Source organism: Ostrea edulis, chromosome 4 (assembly GCF_947568905.1).
Source record: "Ostrea edulis chromosome 4, xbOstEdul1.1, whole genome shotgun sequence".
Classification (NCBI taxonomy): domain Eukaryota; kingdom Metazoa; phylum Mollusca; class Bivalvia; order Ostreida; family Ostreidae; genus Ostrea; species Ostrea edulis.
The window spans coordinates 57,093,346-57,106,200 of NC_079167.1; the positions used below are offsets into that span (position 1 = coordinate 57,093,346).

General features: G+C 36.3%; 1 protein-coding gene across 3 annotated transcripts in view; it reads right to left on the minus strand.

The window, feature by feature from the left end:
- Positions 1-7,881: 7,881 nt before the first annotated feature.
- LOC125671334 (uncharacterized) overlaps positions 7,882-12,855 on the minus strand; it is a 22,474-nt gene continuing 17,500 nt past the window's right edge. For all 3 annotated transcript variants that reach the window (XM_048906968.2, XM_048906969.2, XM_048906970.2), the window contains one exon: positions 7,882-10,202. In XM_048906968.2, the coding sequence (XP_048762925.2) occupies positions 9,519-10,202 (684 nt within the window). In that variant the 3' untranslated portion in view covers positions 7,882-9,518. The remainder of the gene's footprint in view (positions 10,203-12,855) is intronic.

Below are 12,855 nucleotides of genomic sequence, written 5' to 3' on the forward strand. Positions count from 1 at the left end.
CTGGACATAGGAATATATTGTCCGTTCAATATCTTGGGAACACTTTGCTTGACAGACATCAAACTTGGTACACTGGTACATCTACAGGAGAAGATGATTCCTCTTGATTTTGAGGTCACATGTTTAAAGGTCAAGGGTCAACCTGGATATTGGAATATACTGTCTGCTCAATATCTTCAGAACCCTTTGCTTGACAGACATCAAACTTTAAATAGTACACTGGTGTATATTCAGGAGAAGATGACTCCTATTGATTTTGAGATCACATGGTCAAAGGTCAAGGGTCAAACTGGACATAGTAATATATTGTCCACTCAATATCTTGATAACCCTTTTACTTGACAGACATCAAACTTAGTACACTGGTGCATCTTTAGGAGAGGTTGACCCATATTGTTTTTGAGATCAAAAGTCAATAGTTCAACTGGACATAGTAATATATTGTCTCCTATATTTTAAGAATTATTTGCTTGATTGACACGTACCAAACTTGGTACACTGGTACATCATAAGGAGTAGATGACCCCTATTGAATTTTAGGTCACATGGTCAATTCACTCTTGACATAGGAAGATATTGTCTGCTCAATATTTTGAATTGATGATAATACTATCAATTAAATGAGGTGTGTGTATAACCCTTTTCAATTTTGCACCATGGGGACATATGTGTTTTACAAACATCTCTTGTTTAAATTCGGTAAAAAGTTGTAACCTCTCTCTCTCTCTCTCTCTCTCTCTCTCTCTCTCTCTCTCTCTCTCTCTCTCTCCGTTGAGACCTGTTTTAAAGGTCATATGAAACGATATCCTGATGAAATTGAGTTATATATGGAAATTCATTAATCAAGGTTTATTAAACAATAACTCATTTTAAATTTTTTATTCAATGCATTACAACGTCATAACAGCTGATTGAATGTACGTACTCGATCACGAAAATGATATTTGATGATCGCGGCTTATCTCCCTTGCTGATGACGTCAGAAAGACCCACTGTGATGTAAACAACTAGGCTTATTGACTTATAACATGGTATATACTGCATAGCTTTAAAAAATGCCACGGTGTGCTGCATTTAATTGTAGTACATGTGTTAGGTCGTAGACGAGGATGCATATGAATCTCTTTCTAAGGGATACCAGATTTAGAAGAAAATAATATATGGGTATAAAAAAAACTCCGACGCGATGGATTTGTTGCCATGAACACCGCACTTCAGTACATCCGTCGGTAGCCAAACAATGTGGACACAAATAGATCAATTTAAAATCAGACGCTGTGCTTATCATTTTTTATTTTCCAAAGACTACGATAAATCAAAATATAAATTAATAAAGTCAACCGCTTATAAAGTTAAAGCGAAGACACTGGAAGTATGTATTACTAAATTACACAAAGGTTGGTTATCATTGTAATCACAAAAACACATTCCATCAATAAACGTGAACTTTGAATAAATCTACTCAAAATTTTTCATATTTTATCTACATTACAAACGCTACCAGTCGATGCTATTCGTAGTTTCATGTTTATCAGGCGCATGCGCTGATCTAGAGGGGGGGGGGGGGGGGGGGGGTCCTCTCCCTCCCTGAAATTTGCAAAGATAAAAAAAAAAATTACAATATTACGATTTATAAGAAAAATGAGTTAACTGTTATTATATTATAAATATTTCTGAATTAACTTTCTTAGTATTGTAATGTCATTATGAGGTTAGAATCAAATCACAAATGTTATTCGAGTTTCTAAACGAATCTAAACAGGAACGATTTGTTTAATATCCTATTACGAGTGATTTACGTCATAATCTTGTCATTATGCTACTGCATCGTCATAAAGTCATCGGCTTTAAATTTAGTATACCTCTGCTTCAGACTCAATGTGACAGACTAGTATTCGTTTATCATTCTAAGTAAATATTAATAGAATTCTCTCACAGTAATCCGATTATCATTTCCTTTCAATTTTAACACTTGCTTAGTAATAGATGCAAAAGATATCATGGGTGAAAGGGATTTTGATCTTTTACATGCCTCTTTTAATACCGTGAAAGCAGCAACAAAAGGCTGGCAAGCCTTACAGCTCAATGTATCTTTAAGATACGCAAGTTGCGAGAAAGACTACACCTATGATCTGAGTGTAATGAGGTCCGATATATTGCCCAGAGATGGTAATCTAGACAAAATTGCCGAGGCGCTTTATCCAGAAGATGGCCCAGTAGATATTTGTCCTGTGAAAGTGTACGGTTGACCTTCAGCAAACTGTTAAATGGCGGTTTGTGTAAGTTTTGTGTCATGTTCCCTCAGTCAGATGTCCAACATTAAAATATATTTGTTACGCAACCTTGGAAAAACATCTGCCCTAGCTTTGAAGCATCAAAATTCAGAACACCACAAGCGTGCCAGATATGTTTATCACACAACCAAGATGACATCCGAAGTGCCATCTTCGTCTCTTCCGTATAAACTCAATCAGCAAAATCATGCACATTATCAGCACAACATAAAGTTTCTTGAGAAAATAGTAGATGCGATCATTCTTTGTGGGAAACAAAATATTCCTCTTCGAGGACACAGAGATGATACCACAAGTTATTCTTCAAATAAAGGTAATTTCCTGGCAATATTACAGCTGTTGGCAAAGCATGATGAGCAGCTCTGGTCTCATCTACAAAAAGCAAAAAAGAATGCCTTATATACCAGCAAAACCATTCAGAATGAGGTTATCCAACTCATTGGAAATCACATCACAGGTAAAATTTTGAAGGGTTTACAAGGGTTTGTTTTTTTTTTATTCCATCTTAGCCGATGAGGTAACTGACAAGTACGCTAACCAAGAAGTTTTAGCAGTGGCGGATTTAGAGGGGGCGCAGCCGTCGTGCGCCCCCCTCCCTAAAATTTTCAAATTTAAGGTAAATCGCGGTAATTTCTTCCACTCCCGGAAAAATAAATGATAAAATCCTTTGATTTCTTGAATTACTTTATTGGGAGAACTTAATTTTTTCCAAAAAACCCTTTAAATTTGGGTCATTTTATTAATTTCACCTTATTAAAATGATAGAAAATAGTACAAATGACTTAATAGGAGAAATATTTCAAGCCCCATAAAATCTGTGAAATCCAGGAGCTTCCGGGGGCTTCGCCCCTGGACCCTCACCAGCGCTTCGCCCTGGACCCACTGCCTCATAAAGTGGCGCCCCCGTAACCACAATTCCTGAATCCGCCCCTGTTTAGTCTTGTGTTTCAGATTTCTAGATACTAGAGAACACCCTGCCATCATTAAGGAGGAATTTCTTGACTTTGCAAATATAGGCAGAACTACTGGGGAAGCAATTGCCGATAAACTTATTGAAATCCTCCGCTTGCTTGCAATTCCGATTGAGAACATGCGATGGCAAGCATACGATGGTGCAGCAGCAATGGCATCGGAAAAACGGGGGTGTCAGGAACGAATCAAGTCTCTAAACCAATTAGCTTTGTACACACACTGTCGGAGTCATGTATTGAATCTGAGCATCGCTTCAGCCTGCAAATTACCCCTTGTGAGGAATATGATAGATGTCCTTAATTCAGTGTTTATTTTCTTTGACAGTTCCCCTAAACGACAAGGGTTTCTTGAGACTATTATAGAAAATTATGGGTTTGTAGATTTTTCCAGAAAGAAACTAGTTGGACTCTGTAAGACTAGGTGAGTTGAGCGTCATATCTGCTTTGATGTGTTCTACACTATGTACAAGTTCGTCATCAAATGTCTGCAGCACATTCTCAATCAAAACCTTGATGAAAGTACCAGTGAAGGCTGGTCTTGGGATAGACAAACTAAAGTGACCGCACAGGGGCTTTTGGCTTCGATGACGTCCCTCTCTGTGTTGATAACATTTGTGTTTGTAAGGTATGTCCTAGATACAATAAAGTCTTTGACTCTCAAACTTCAGAAAAGAGATATTGACATTTTGACTGCAAGTAAGTTAATTGAGGAACACGTGGATAGGATCAAAGAAATTCGTAGATACCGAATTGGAGTCTTGCTTTGAAGATGCAAAACAAATTGCAGACGACCTTGATATAGTGATTAAAACCCCAAGGGTTTGCTCCAAGCAAATGTCTCCACAAGTAATCCAAGAGATTATTATAGATCTGTCGTGGCCATTTCATTTCTGGACTTTTTCCTCAGTGAATTAAATACGAGGTTTCAGAAAAGAGATCTGGCGGCATATTCGATATGCTCTTTGTTGCCTGTCAATGTGACAAATATTTCACACGAGGAATTCTCCAAACTTGCCTCAGAACTAATATTTTGGGGGAGAGACCTGCCTTGTCTTTCTGTAAAGGACTTGGAGAAAGAACTCAGAGATTGGAGACGTTGTTGTGTTAACATGAGCAAAGAAACTTCAGACAAGCTCTGCAATCTGCTCAATCTTTTCAACTTTGTAGATGGGGACGTTTTCCCGAACGTGAAAATTCTTCTTCACATTGGATGTGTTTTACCTATCACAACATGTGAGGCCGAAAGATCCTTTTCTGGATTAAGACGCATCAAGAGTTACATGCGCAGTACTATACAAGAGGACAGATTGACTGGGCTTGCACTAATGCATCTTCACCATTCATTAGAAATTGACCAAAAAGGAAATTGTACAATCATTTATCAGGCAAGGAAAACGAAGATTATTTCCAGTCAAGTTATTATTCTCTGTTGATATTGGCCACATTATGTAATTCTTTTCGTTTGTCTTGAAGAAGGGACGGGTCGTCCCGAAAATTTGACAATCTGGTTGTTCGTGTCGTTGGTCATTTTAGTGCTTTGTATATATATATATATATATATATAATATATATATATTATATATATATATATATAATATATATATATATAAAGCACTAAATAATCACAACTAGGTACTGAAAATTTTCGCCCCAGCCAGGGGTCGAACCAGCAACTTACGGCACCCACCGCTTAGCAAGATTGTCAAACCAGTGCGTAAGTCCACTCGGCCACAACGACTTCCCTGAAAGGAAGCTTTGTTATGCTCCTAAAGCGCTACTTATACACACTGATGCAATCTCACACAGTCGCTGTGTCATTCAGTGTTTAAGATATTCTTTATAAGGAGAGTGGATCTCTCGATGCAATTGTATAGAATTTAGAATATATATATATATAGATAGATAGATAGATAATAGTTACTTTTCGCAATGATCGGTAAAAGTATAGGTAAAAAATAAAAATGAAACACGAAGACGTTTAGTAAAGCTTTAGCGCTTTCATTTCAAATCTTCAGAAGCTTTACATTTAGTAACATAGAGACGTTGCTATGTTACTAAATGTAAAGCTTCTGAAGATTTGAAATGAAAGCGCTAAAGCTTTACTAAACGTCTTCGTGTTTCATTTTTATTTTTTACCTATATATATATATATATATATATATATATATATATATATCTATATATATATCAAAAAAGGATTTTTTGGATCAGCTCTTTGGACGAATAAGGCATGTCCTAATTCGCTCCACTTTTAAACATTGATGGGCAAGCCTAAAGACCAAAAACACGTAGTCTGCGTTGTAAATACGTTTGTAGATTAGTGTAGTTGTAGTGCTAGATGTATTTATATGCAGTTTTTGTTATTATGCTCTGTTGATATTGACCACATTATGTAATTGTTTTCGTTTGTCCTGAAGAAGGGACGGGTCGTCCCGAAAATTTGACAATCTCGTTGTTCGTGTCGTTGGTCATTTTAGTCCTTTGTATAATTTTTTGTATTTGACCTTGTATCCATGTTGTGGATCCGACACTTTGAGGTATCGGGTGTTGTTGGAACTTTAGTGCTTTTATATATATATATATATATATATATATATATAAAGTCACAATGTCCGGTATAAGATATTAAAAGATATGAAATAAACAACTAACAAAGATAAAATTCCAACGCAAGCGCTTTCATTTTAAAATCCTCAGGCGTGACATTTTATATTGCTTTACCAGTTTCATAGATTTGTAATATATTTTTTATGTGATAATAACTTTCAATGCTTTAAAAACTTGATTTCTTCAAATGAATTCTTTTCAGATACAATTCCGGAACCATCGATTCCAAGTGTGACAGTTTTACTTAATGGATACGACACTGATGGGGTACCATCCATAACGTTTAAGTGACAGCTTGTTTCTACGTGTGTATCCATACGCAAATCCGTCTTCGCTAAATGCCTTTATCTGTTTAATTACTTGACCTTTCTTGAGACTGAGTTCATTTTTTCTCTGAGCCTTGTAATTTGTGTGGGCGACCACTCTGATAATGTCACGCATTCTTCCTAGACTTTATGAAGTGTCGGGGCGATCATTGTTTGACGCCACTGAATAGTCCCCGCTCACTCTGCTGCAGGGATGGTCGTCCTCAGGCAAAACACAGAATTCTTTGACGTGGAATGGATTTGGATGACGACAAGATGATTCCTCTGGCAGTTCTATTGTTTCTATCTCATCTTCAGAATAGTCTACTACTAATGGCGATGGGAATTTCATGGTTAATCCGTTTTTCAGCTCTGTATTCAAACTAGAACAAGTTGTGCTGTTAGCAAGGTTGGTACTCATTTCTTTCTGTGGTATATCTGGTTGTTTCTGAGATACAGAATGGTGTGGTGGAATCATTTGTCTCTTTCTGGTCCTCATTACCTCCCCTGTTACGTGCAAATCCAGATCCTCTGGTTGCAAGGAAGGATTGTATGGCTGTAAAGTTTTCGAATACATGTATTAATCGTTTGTAGGTTTTTGAAGGATTCGACTGTATTATCTGCACTTTCCTGAATTAAGTCACATTGCGGAATCACATGTTTTACAAACTCTGAAATCACTTCAATGATCACGGAAAATCTGCCCTTATCTAATTCTTTCAGCTCTTGAAACATTATCTGTAGGGTATTCTTCTTCCTATTTATCAAATTCTGTAACTCTCTCTCATATTCAATACATGCTTAAGAGGTTGTTTTAATTTAATTAATTATTGAAGAATTAATTATAGATTCTAATTTGGCTGAGCCCTTGGCGGAACGTCTTTTGTTCTTCCTAGAAAGTTTTTCTTCCAAATCAATCAAGAGTTTTCATATTGCTTAAAGACTGCTTATGAATCTGGATAGCGTTTTCTAAGGCATTTCGCTGTGTGTCATAGCGCCTAAATTCATCCTCTATTTCTTTCAGCTCCTGGTCCCGTCGGATGTATTTAAGGATTTTCTGATAAGGACCGTTATTAGCCATAAGCTGATCATAAATACATCTATGGATCTCTGCCAAGCAGGGCCGTAAATTAACCTTCAATTTGGAGGAGGCAGGAAATTAGGCGGGGGTCTGGGGGCCGCCCAGGCCCCCAGACGCTGAGCACATTTTGTGCACACTGAACACGTTTCGTGCAAAATCCTTGATTCTAGGGCCTTCTAAGATGTTACTTGACTAACTCATTCTAAAAGAAAGATTTGGAATGCTTTTTAAGGGAGGTATCATGTTCTTAGTTATTGGAAACAACATAAATTCTAATGAACTTTAAATTTTAATTTTTTTTGGCTCAAACGTTGGAGGAGGCAGCTGCCTCCTCCGCCTCCATGTAATTTACGGCCCTGCCAAGCAGTGTGTCTTCTGCCCCGGGGCTGATTTAAAAAAAAATCTAGTACATCTTTGCCGCCAACTTCTTTCGGCAACTCATTCTGAAATTTTGCCTTCCAACTTTCGATTTCTTGAAGATATGTCAATTCTGCCTGAGCGCGATTCTTTATCATCAGACGTACAGCCTCTTGAAGACGAATAAAATGTTTGTTCTGTTTAATAGCTTCCTCTACCAAATGAAAGTCAATGGTATCACCCATTGTTAAAGGACACAACGCATGTTTCTAAACTTTTTCATTGGTTCAGAATTATAGTTTTTATATACGTATTTAACAATAACAGCTAGTTCCCCTTTAATACTTTATGCCAAGTTTGGTTGAAATTGGCCTTGTGTTCTTGAGAAGAAGTACTTTTTCATAGGGACAATAGTAAAACTTCGGTCAAAAAAACTCGCTTGAGCTTTCCACTGTTGTGAGCTAAAGGGTCAGTAATATATATACAGGTACATACGTATAAGACAGGAGCAGACGTTGGACCCATGGTGAAGTGTAGGTACAAATCATGGGAATTCGTGGTAACAACGTGTCAAAAAATATAATTTCCTAGTCCCCACTCCCCCTTGCATCAATGATCATTGTTAACATTTTTTTAAATAACCATAATGATAAGTTTTTCCCCCCAACTTTTATTGTTCATTCAACATAGAAAAACAATGGCATTAACCAAAACAAGATGTACTTTATGCGTTCATACAAAAGTATGGTAAGGACATTTAAAAAAAAAAAATGAATTAATCTCGTTATAATGCTGACAATAAGACAACGTAAACAAAGAGGCTGATGGACCACAACCACACATGAGCACCTTAATTATGTTCATAAACACAAAATTTACAATAAATAGTGGCTCAACAATAAGCACATCAGATCCACATTATCATTTTGTTACTATTGGCAAGATTTCATTTCATCTTATTCAGATATAGAATATGACAGAATGTCATGAATATATAAATAAGGATTGAAACCTTTCTAATAAATTATGATAAATTAATTAAGGATGGACCACCCACCCCCCTGAAGGCTTACACAAGCTTATTTCCAAGGAAAAATTGCATGTTGGAATTCAGGCAGTATACGGTACCAAGAAATTGCATATAATGCATAAAAAAAAAAGACACGATTCAGATTCAGTTGAAGTTGTGCGTAATATACAACGATAATGACTAGTGTACTTATGAAATATGAAAAATGTAAAATTTGACAAACCATCATATAGCATTTCTTGCATTAGTAGATAAAAATTATTTCACAGCTTCCTTTTTTATTTTATAGACATCTCTCTGATCTCTATATAATGACAATGCGTTGAAGTACCTAGAACATGTAGAAGATTCCCTACCTTTTATCTCAGGTAGATAAAATGTTTATTTGTAGCACTTCTAGTGATGTTATATTTTATTAAGAGAAACAAGCAACAGACTAAATTCGATCAGAAAAGATTCTCTTAGTCCAATACTAATAGTTCTATTCATATCAAATTCACAATGGTTTTAAAGCTTTGACTGAGGTAGTTCTGTGGGGATAAAGTACTTTTACGGCATGGTATTAAATGACTTCAATAGCGAATGAACAATTAAAAACCATGGAACCATTTATATTTTTTTTTTTACATTTATGATCAATTCTTTCATGATCATCATAAATGAAGCTAATGAATTAGATTCGTTTTTTTATCCTTAAAACCAGACTTCGATAATGATGCTGACCTTTCGTATTTAGAACAGTGGAGGGATTAGTTAGCGGTATCAATGTAATCTCGAGTATTCGTATTCTCGTTTTCAGAAGTTTCAAATCAGTTGCTTAATTCTAATCGGCTCCTGAGCACAAACGCCATAAACATGTTTATAAATTCACTTTTACGAATCTGTCCCCATGGAAACATATCCCCCCTTCTCATTGAATGGACAATTGTTAACCACACTCTTTGACATCTTTGAATTACATATACTATGTGAAGTACATGTACTAAATACATAATCGGGTACAGTGGAACCGCTCTGGTCCAACACAGTACTGATATCTTCCACACTGTAATGTAAATCATCAATAGAACTGTCGTCTGATTCGTGTGCTTTATGGTGTGCCTGTGTCACTAATGGTTCACGTTCTTCACAACTCACTAACGGCTGATGTTCTTCACAATTTGCTGAAGGTAGCTGACTTCTGTCTTGAGAGCCTGTGTCTGAAACATAAGCACTTTCCTCGGAAATGGGATCTTCCCTCTGTCCCAGCAATAGATCACTTTCCGTGGATCTGTGATATTGCGTATTTTCAGTTCCGCTGTCCTGCTGCAGTTTTGCTTCATTATATGAGTAGTACTTGTCTCGGGAGTAATCAGGCACGCGCGAACTATGAATCTGCAGAGGTATATACTCAGTACTAGGTATATCAATCTCGTGGGGTTTCATGTGACCACACCCAGAGTCTCCAGTTCCGCTAGAACTATTGTACACGTGATTGAGTGATTGGCTTGAATTATCAGAACCACGAACCACACTCCACATTCCACTCGTGGTCTGAGAATTTCCGGTCTCGTCATCCTTAAAAAGAATTACGATAAGATCAATATGAAGCGTAAAATGATGAGTAAGGGACTTTTCTGTGAATCATTTGATTGTTTGGCAAAATAATCTCAAAATAAGAGGCTCATGGGCTGCATTGTTTACATGTGCAATAGCACTTTCCCATGTAAAATATTTTGAAATTCATTACGACCCCACTCTGTCCCGAAAGAGGGGGTCGGGGGAGTAATAGTGTGAACTGTACAAAATCTACAAAATTTGATTTGGAAAATTATATCCTTGTATTCAATTTTGAAATGATGATTATCAAAGAATTTCTTATGTCCATTGCTTTCTAAAACTTTGAATCCCCTTTTTTGGTCCACTAAGACCTCATGATGTGAACGAATTTGAAGCTACAGTCCATGAGGATGCATGTATAATGATTTAACAAATTACATCCTTATGGTTCTTGAGCATCGTCGGAAACCCACGATCGGTCGTCTAGAGCGACCGACCATGGGTTTCCGATGATGGTTCTTGAGATGAATGCTTATTCACTATACATTCCTAAGTGAATTTAAATGGAAACGCGAATATATAATAAATGAGAATGCTTATATATTACTAGTAATTTGACACAATGTACAATGATTTCTGAAAGAAGAAAATATATATATATATATATATATTGAAGCCCCTAATTGTGGCCCTACCCTCACCCCATGGATGATGTTGTGAAATCTACCCAAATTTCACCCATAGTGGTTGTTGAGAGGAATATTTCAAAAAAAAAGTTTTTAGATATATTACTTAGTACATATAATACATGCACTTTGAAATCCTACTGCAGTCCAGAGCTCATGGTTGAGTCTCCTTTATACAACGAAGCTCTCGCACAACCATGCGTCTCCTGTATACAACGAAGCTCTCACACAACCATGCGTCTCCTGTATACAACGAAGCTCTCACACAACCATGCGTCTCCTTTATACAACGAAGCTCTCACACAACCATGAGTCTCCTGTATACAACGAAGCTCTCACACAACCATGAGTCTTCTTTATACAATGAAGCTCTCACACAACCATGAGTCTTCTTTATACAATGAAGCTCTCACACAACCATGAGTCTTCTTTATACAACGAAGCTCTCACACAACCAAATTCTGGATTTTCTGATTCAGTGGATCTTTAAAGAAGAATTTTCAAAACACCCCACATTACATGTAATCTGGGCTGATCTTGCTGCCTCTGTCCATGACCCCAGGACAGAAGTAAATGGAGATGACTTGTTCATGGCCATATTCTCCATGAGGAGAGAAGGAATTAAGTCAAGTAAGTCAAGTACATGTAATCTAAAAATTAAAGCAATACAAGCTGTAACTGACGATGATTGCTGAACATAATCGGGTTGCTGAGACAGAAAGAAATTCTCCCTTGCCAAAGATTCTTACATTGTAGTGGCAAGTTTAGCTAAATTTGGCCAATGATTTTTTTTTAAGAAGTCAAAAAGAAAAATAAGTTATAAACAGATCATAGACAATTGAAGGACACACTTCATTCGAAAAAACTGACAGGAGTTTTCAGCTCAGCTCGGGTGAGCTTTAAAAAAGTATCATCAAAATATAAACCAATTCTGTAGCAAAGTACAATGTACAATTACATACGTGTTTCAATGACCAATCAAGGGCGTCGGAAAGTATTTTGACAGTACACTCCTCAAAATAATTACGCGTACAAGAAGACTGAGAAAATTATAAGTAAACTATACATACCGGTATTTCTACCAATAAGTAAACTATACATACCGGTACTTCTCTATCAATAAGTAAACTTTACATACCGGTACTTCTCTATCAATAAGTAAACTTTACATACCGATACTTCTCTATCAATAAGTAAACTATACATACCGGTACTTCTCTATCAATAAGTAAACTTTACATACCGGTACTTCTCTATCAATAAGTAAACTTTACATACCGGTACTTCTCTATCAATAAGTAAACTATACATACCGATACTTCTCTATCAATAAGTAAACTATACATACCGGTACTTCTCTATCAATAAGTAAACTATACATACCGGTACTTCTCTATCAATAAGTAAACTATACATACCGGTACTTCTCTATTAATAAGTAAACTATACACACCGGTACTTCTCTATCAATAAGTAAACTATACATACCGGTACTTCTCTATCAATAAACTATACATACCGGTACTTCTCTATCAATAAGTAAACTTTACATACCAGTACTTCTCTATCAATAAGTAAACTTTACATACCGATACTTCTCTATCAATAAGTAAACTTTACTACCAGTACTTCTCTATCAATAAACTATACATACCGGTACTTCTCTATCAATAAACTATACATACCGGTACTTCTCTATCAATAAACTATACATACCAGTACCGATACTTCTCTATCAATAAGTAAACTTTACATACCGGTACTTCTCTATCAATAAGTAAACTTTACATACCGATACTTCTCTATCAATAAGTAAACTATACATACCGGTACTTCTCTATCAATAAGTAAACTATACATACCGGTACTTCTCTATCAATAAACTATACATACCAGTACCGATACTTCTCTATCAATAAGTAAACTTTACATACCGGTACTTCTCTATCAATAAGTAAACTTTACATACCGATACTTCTCTATCA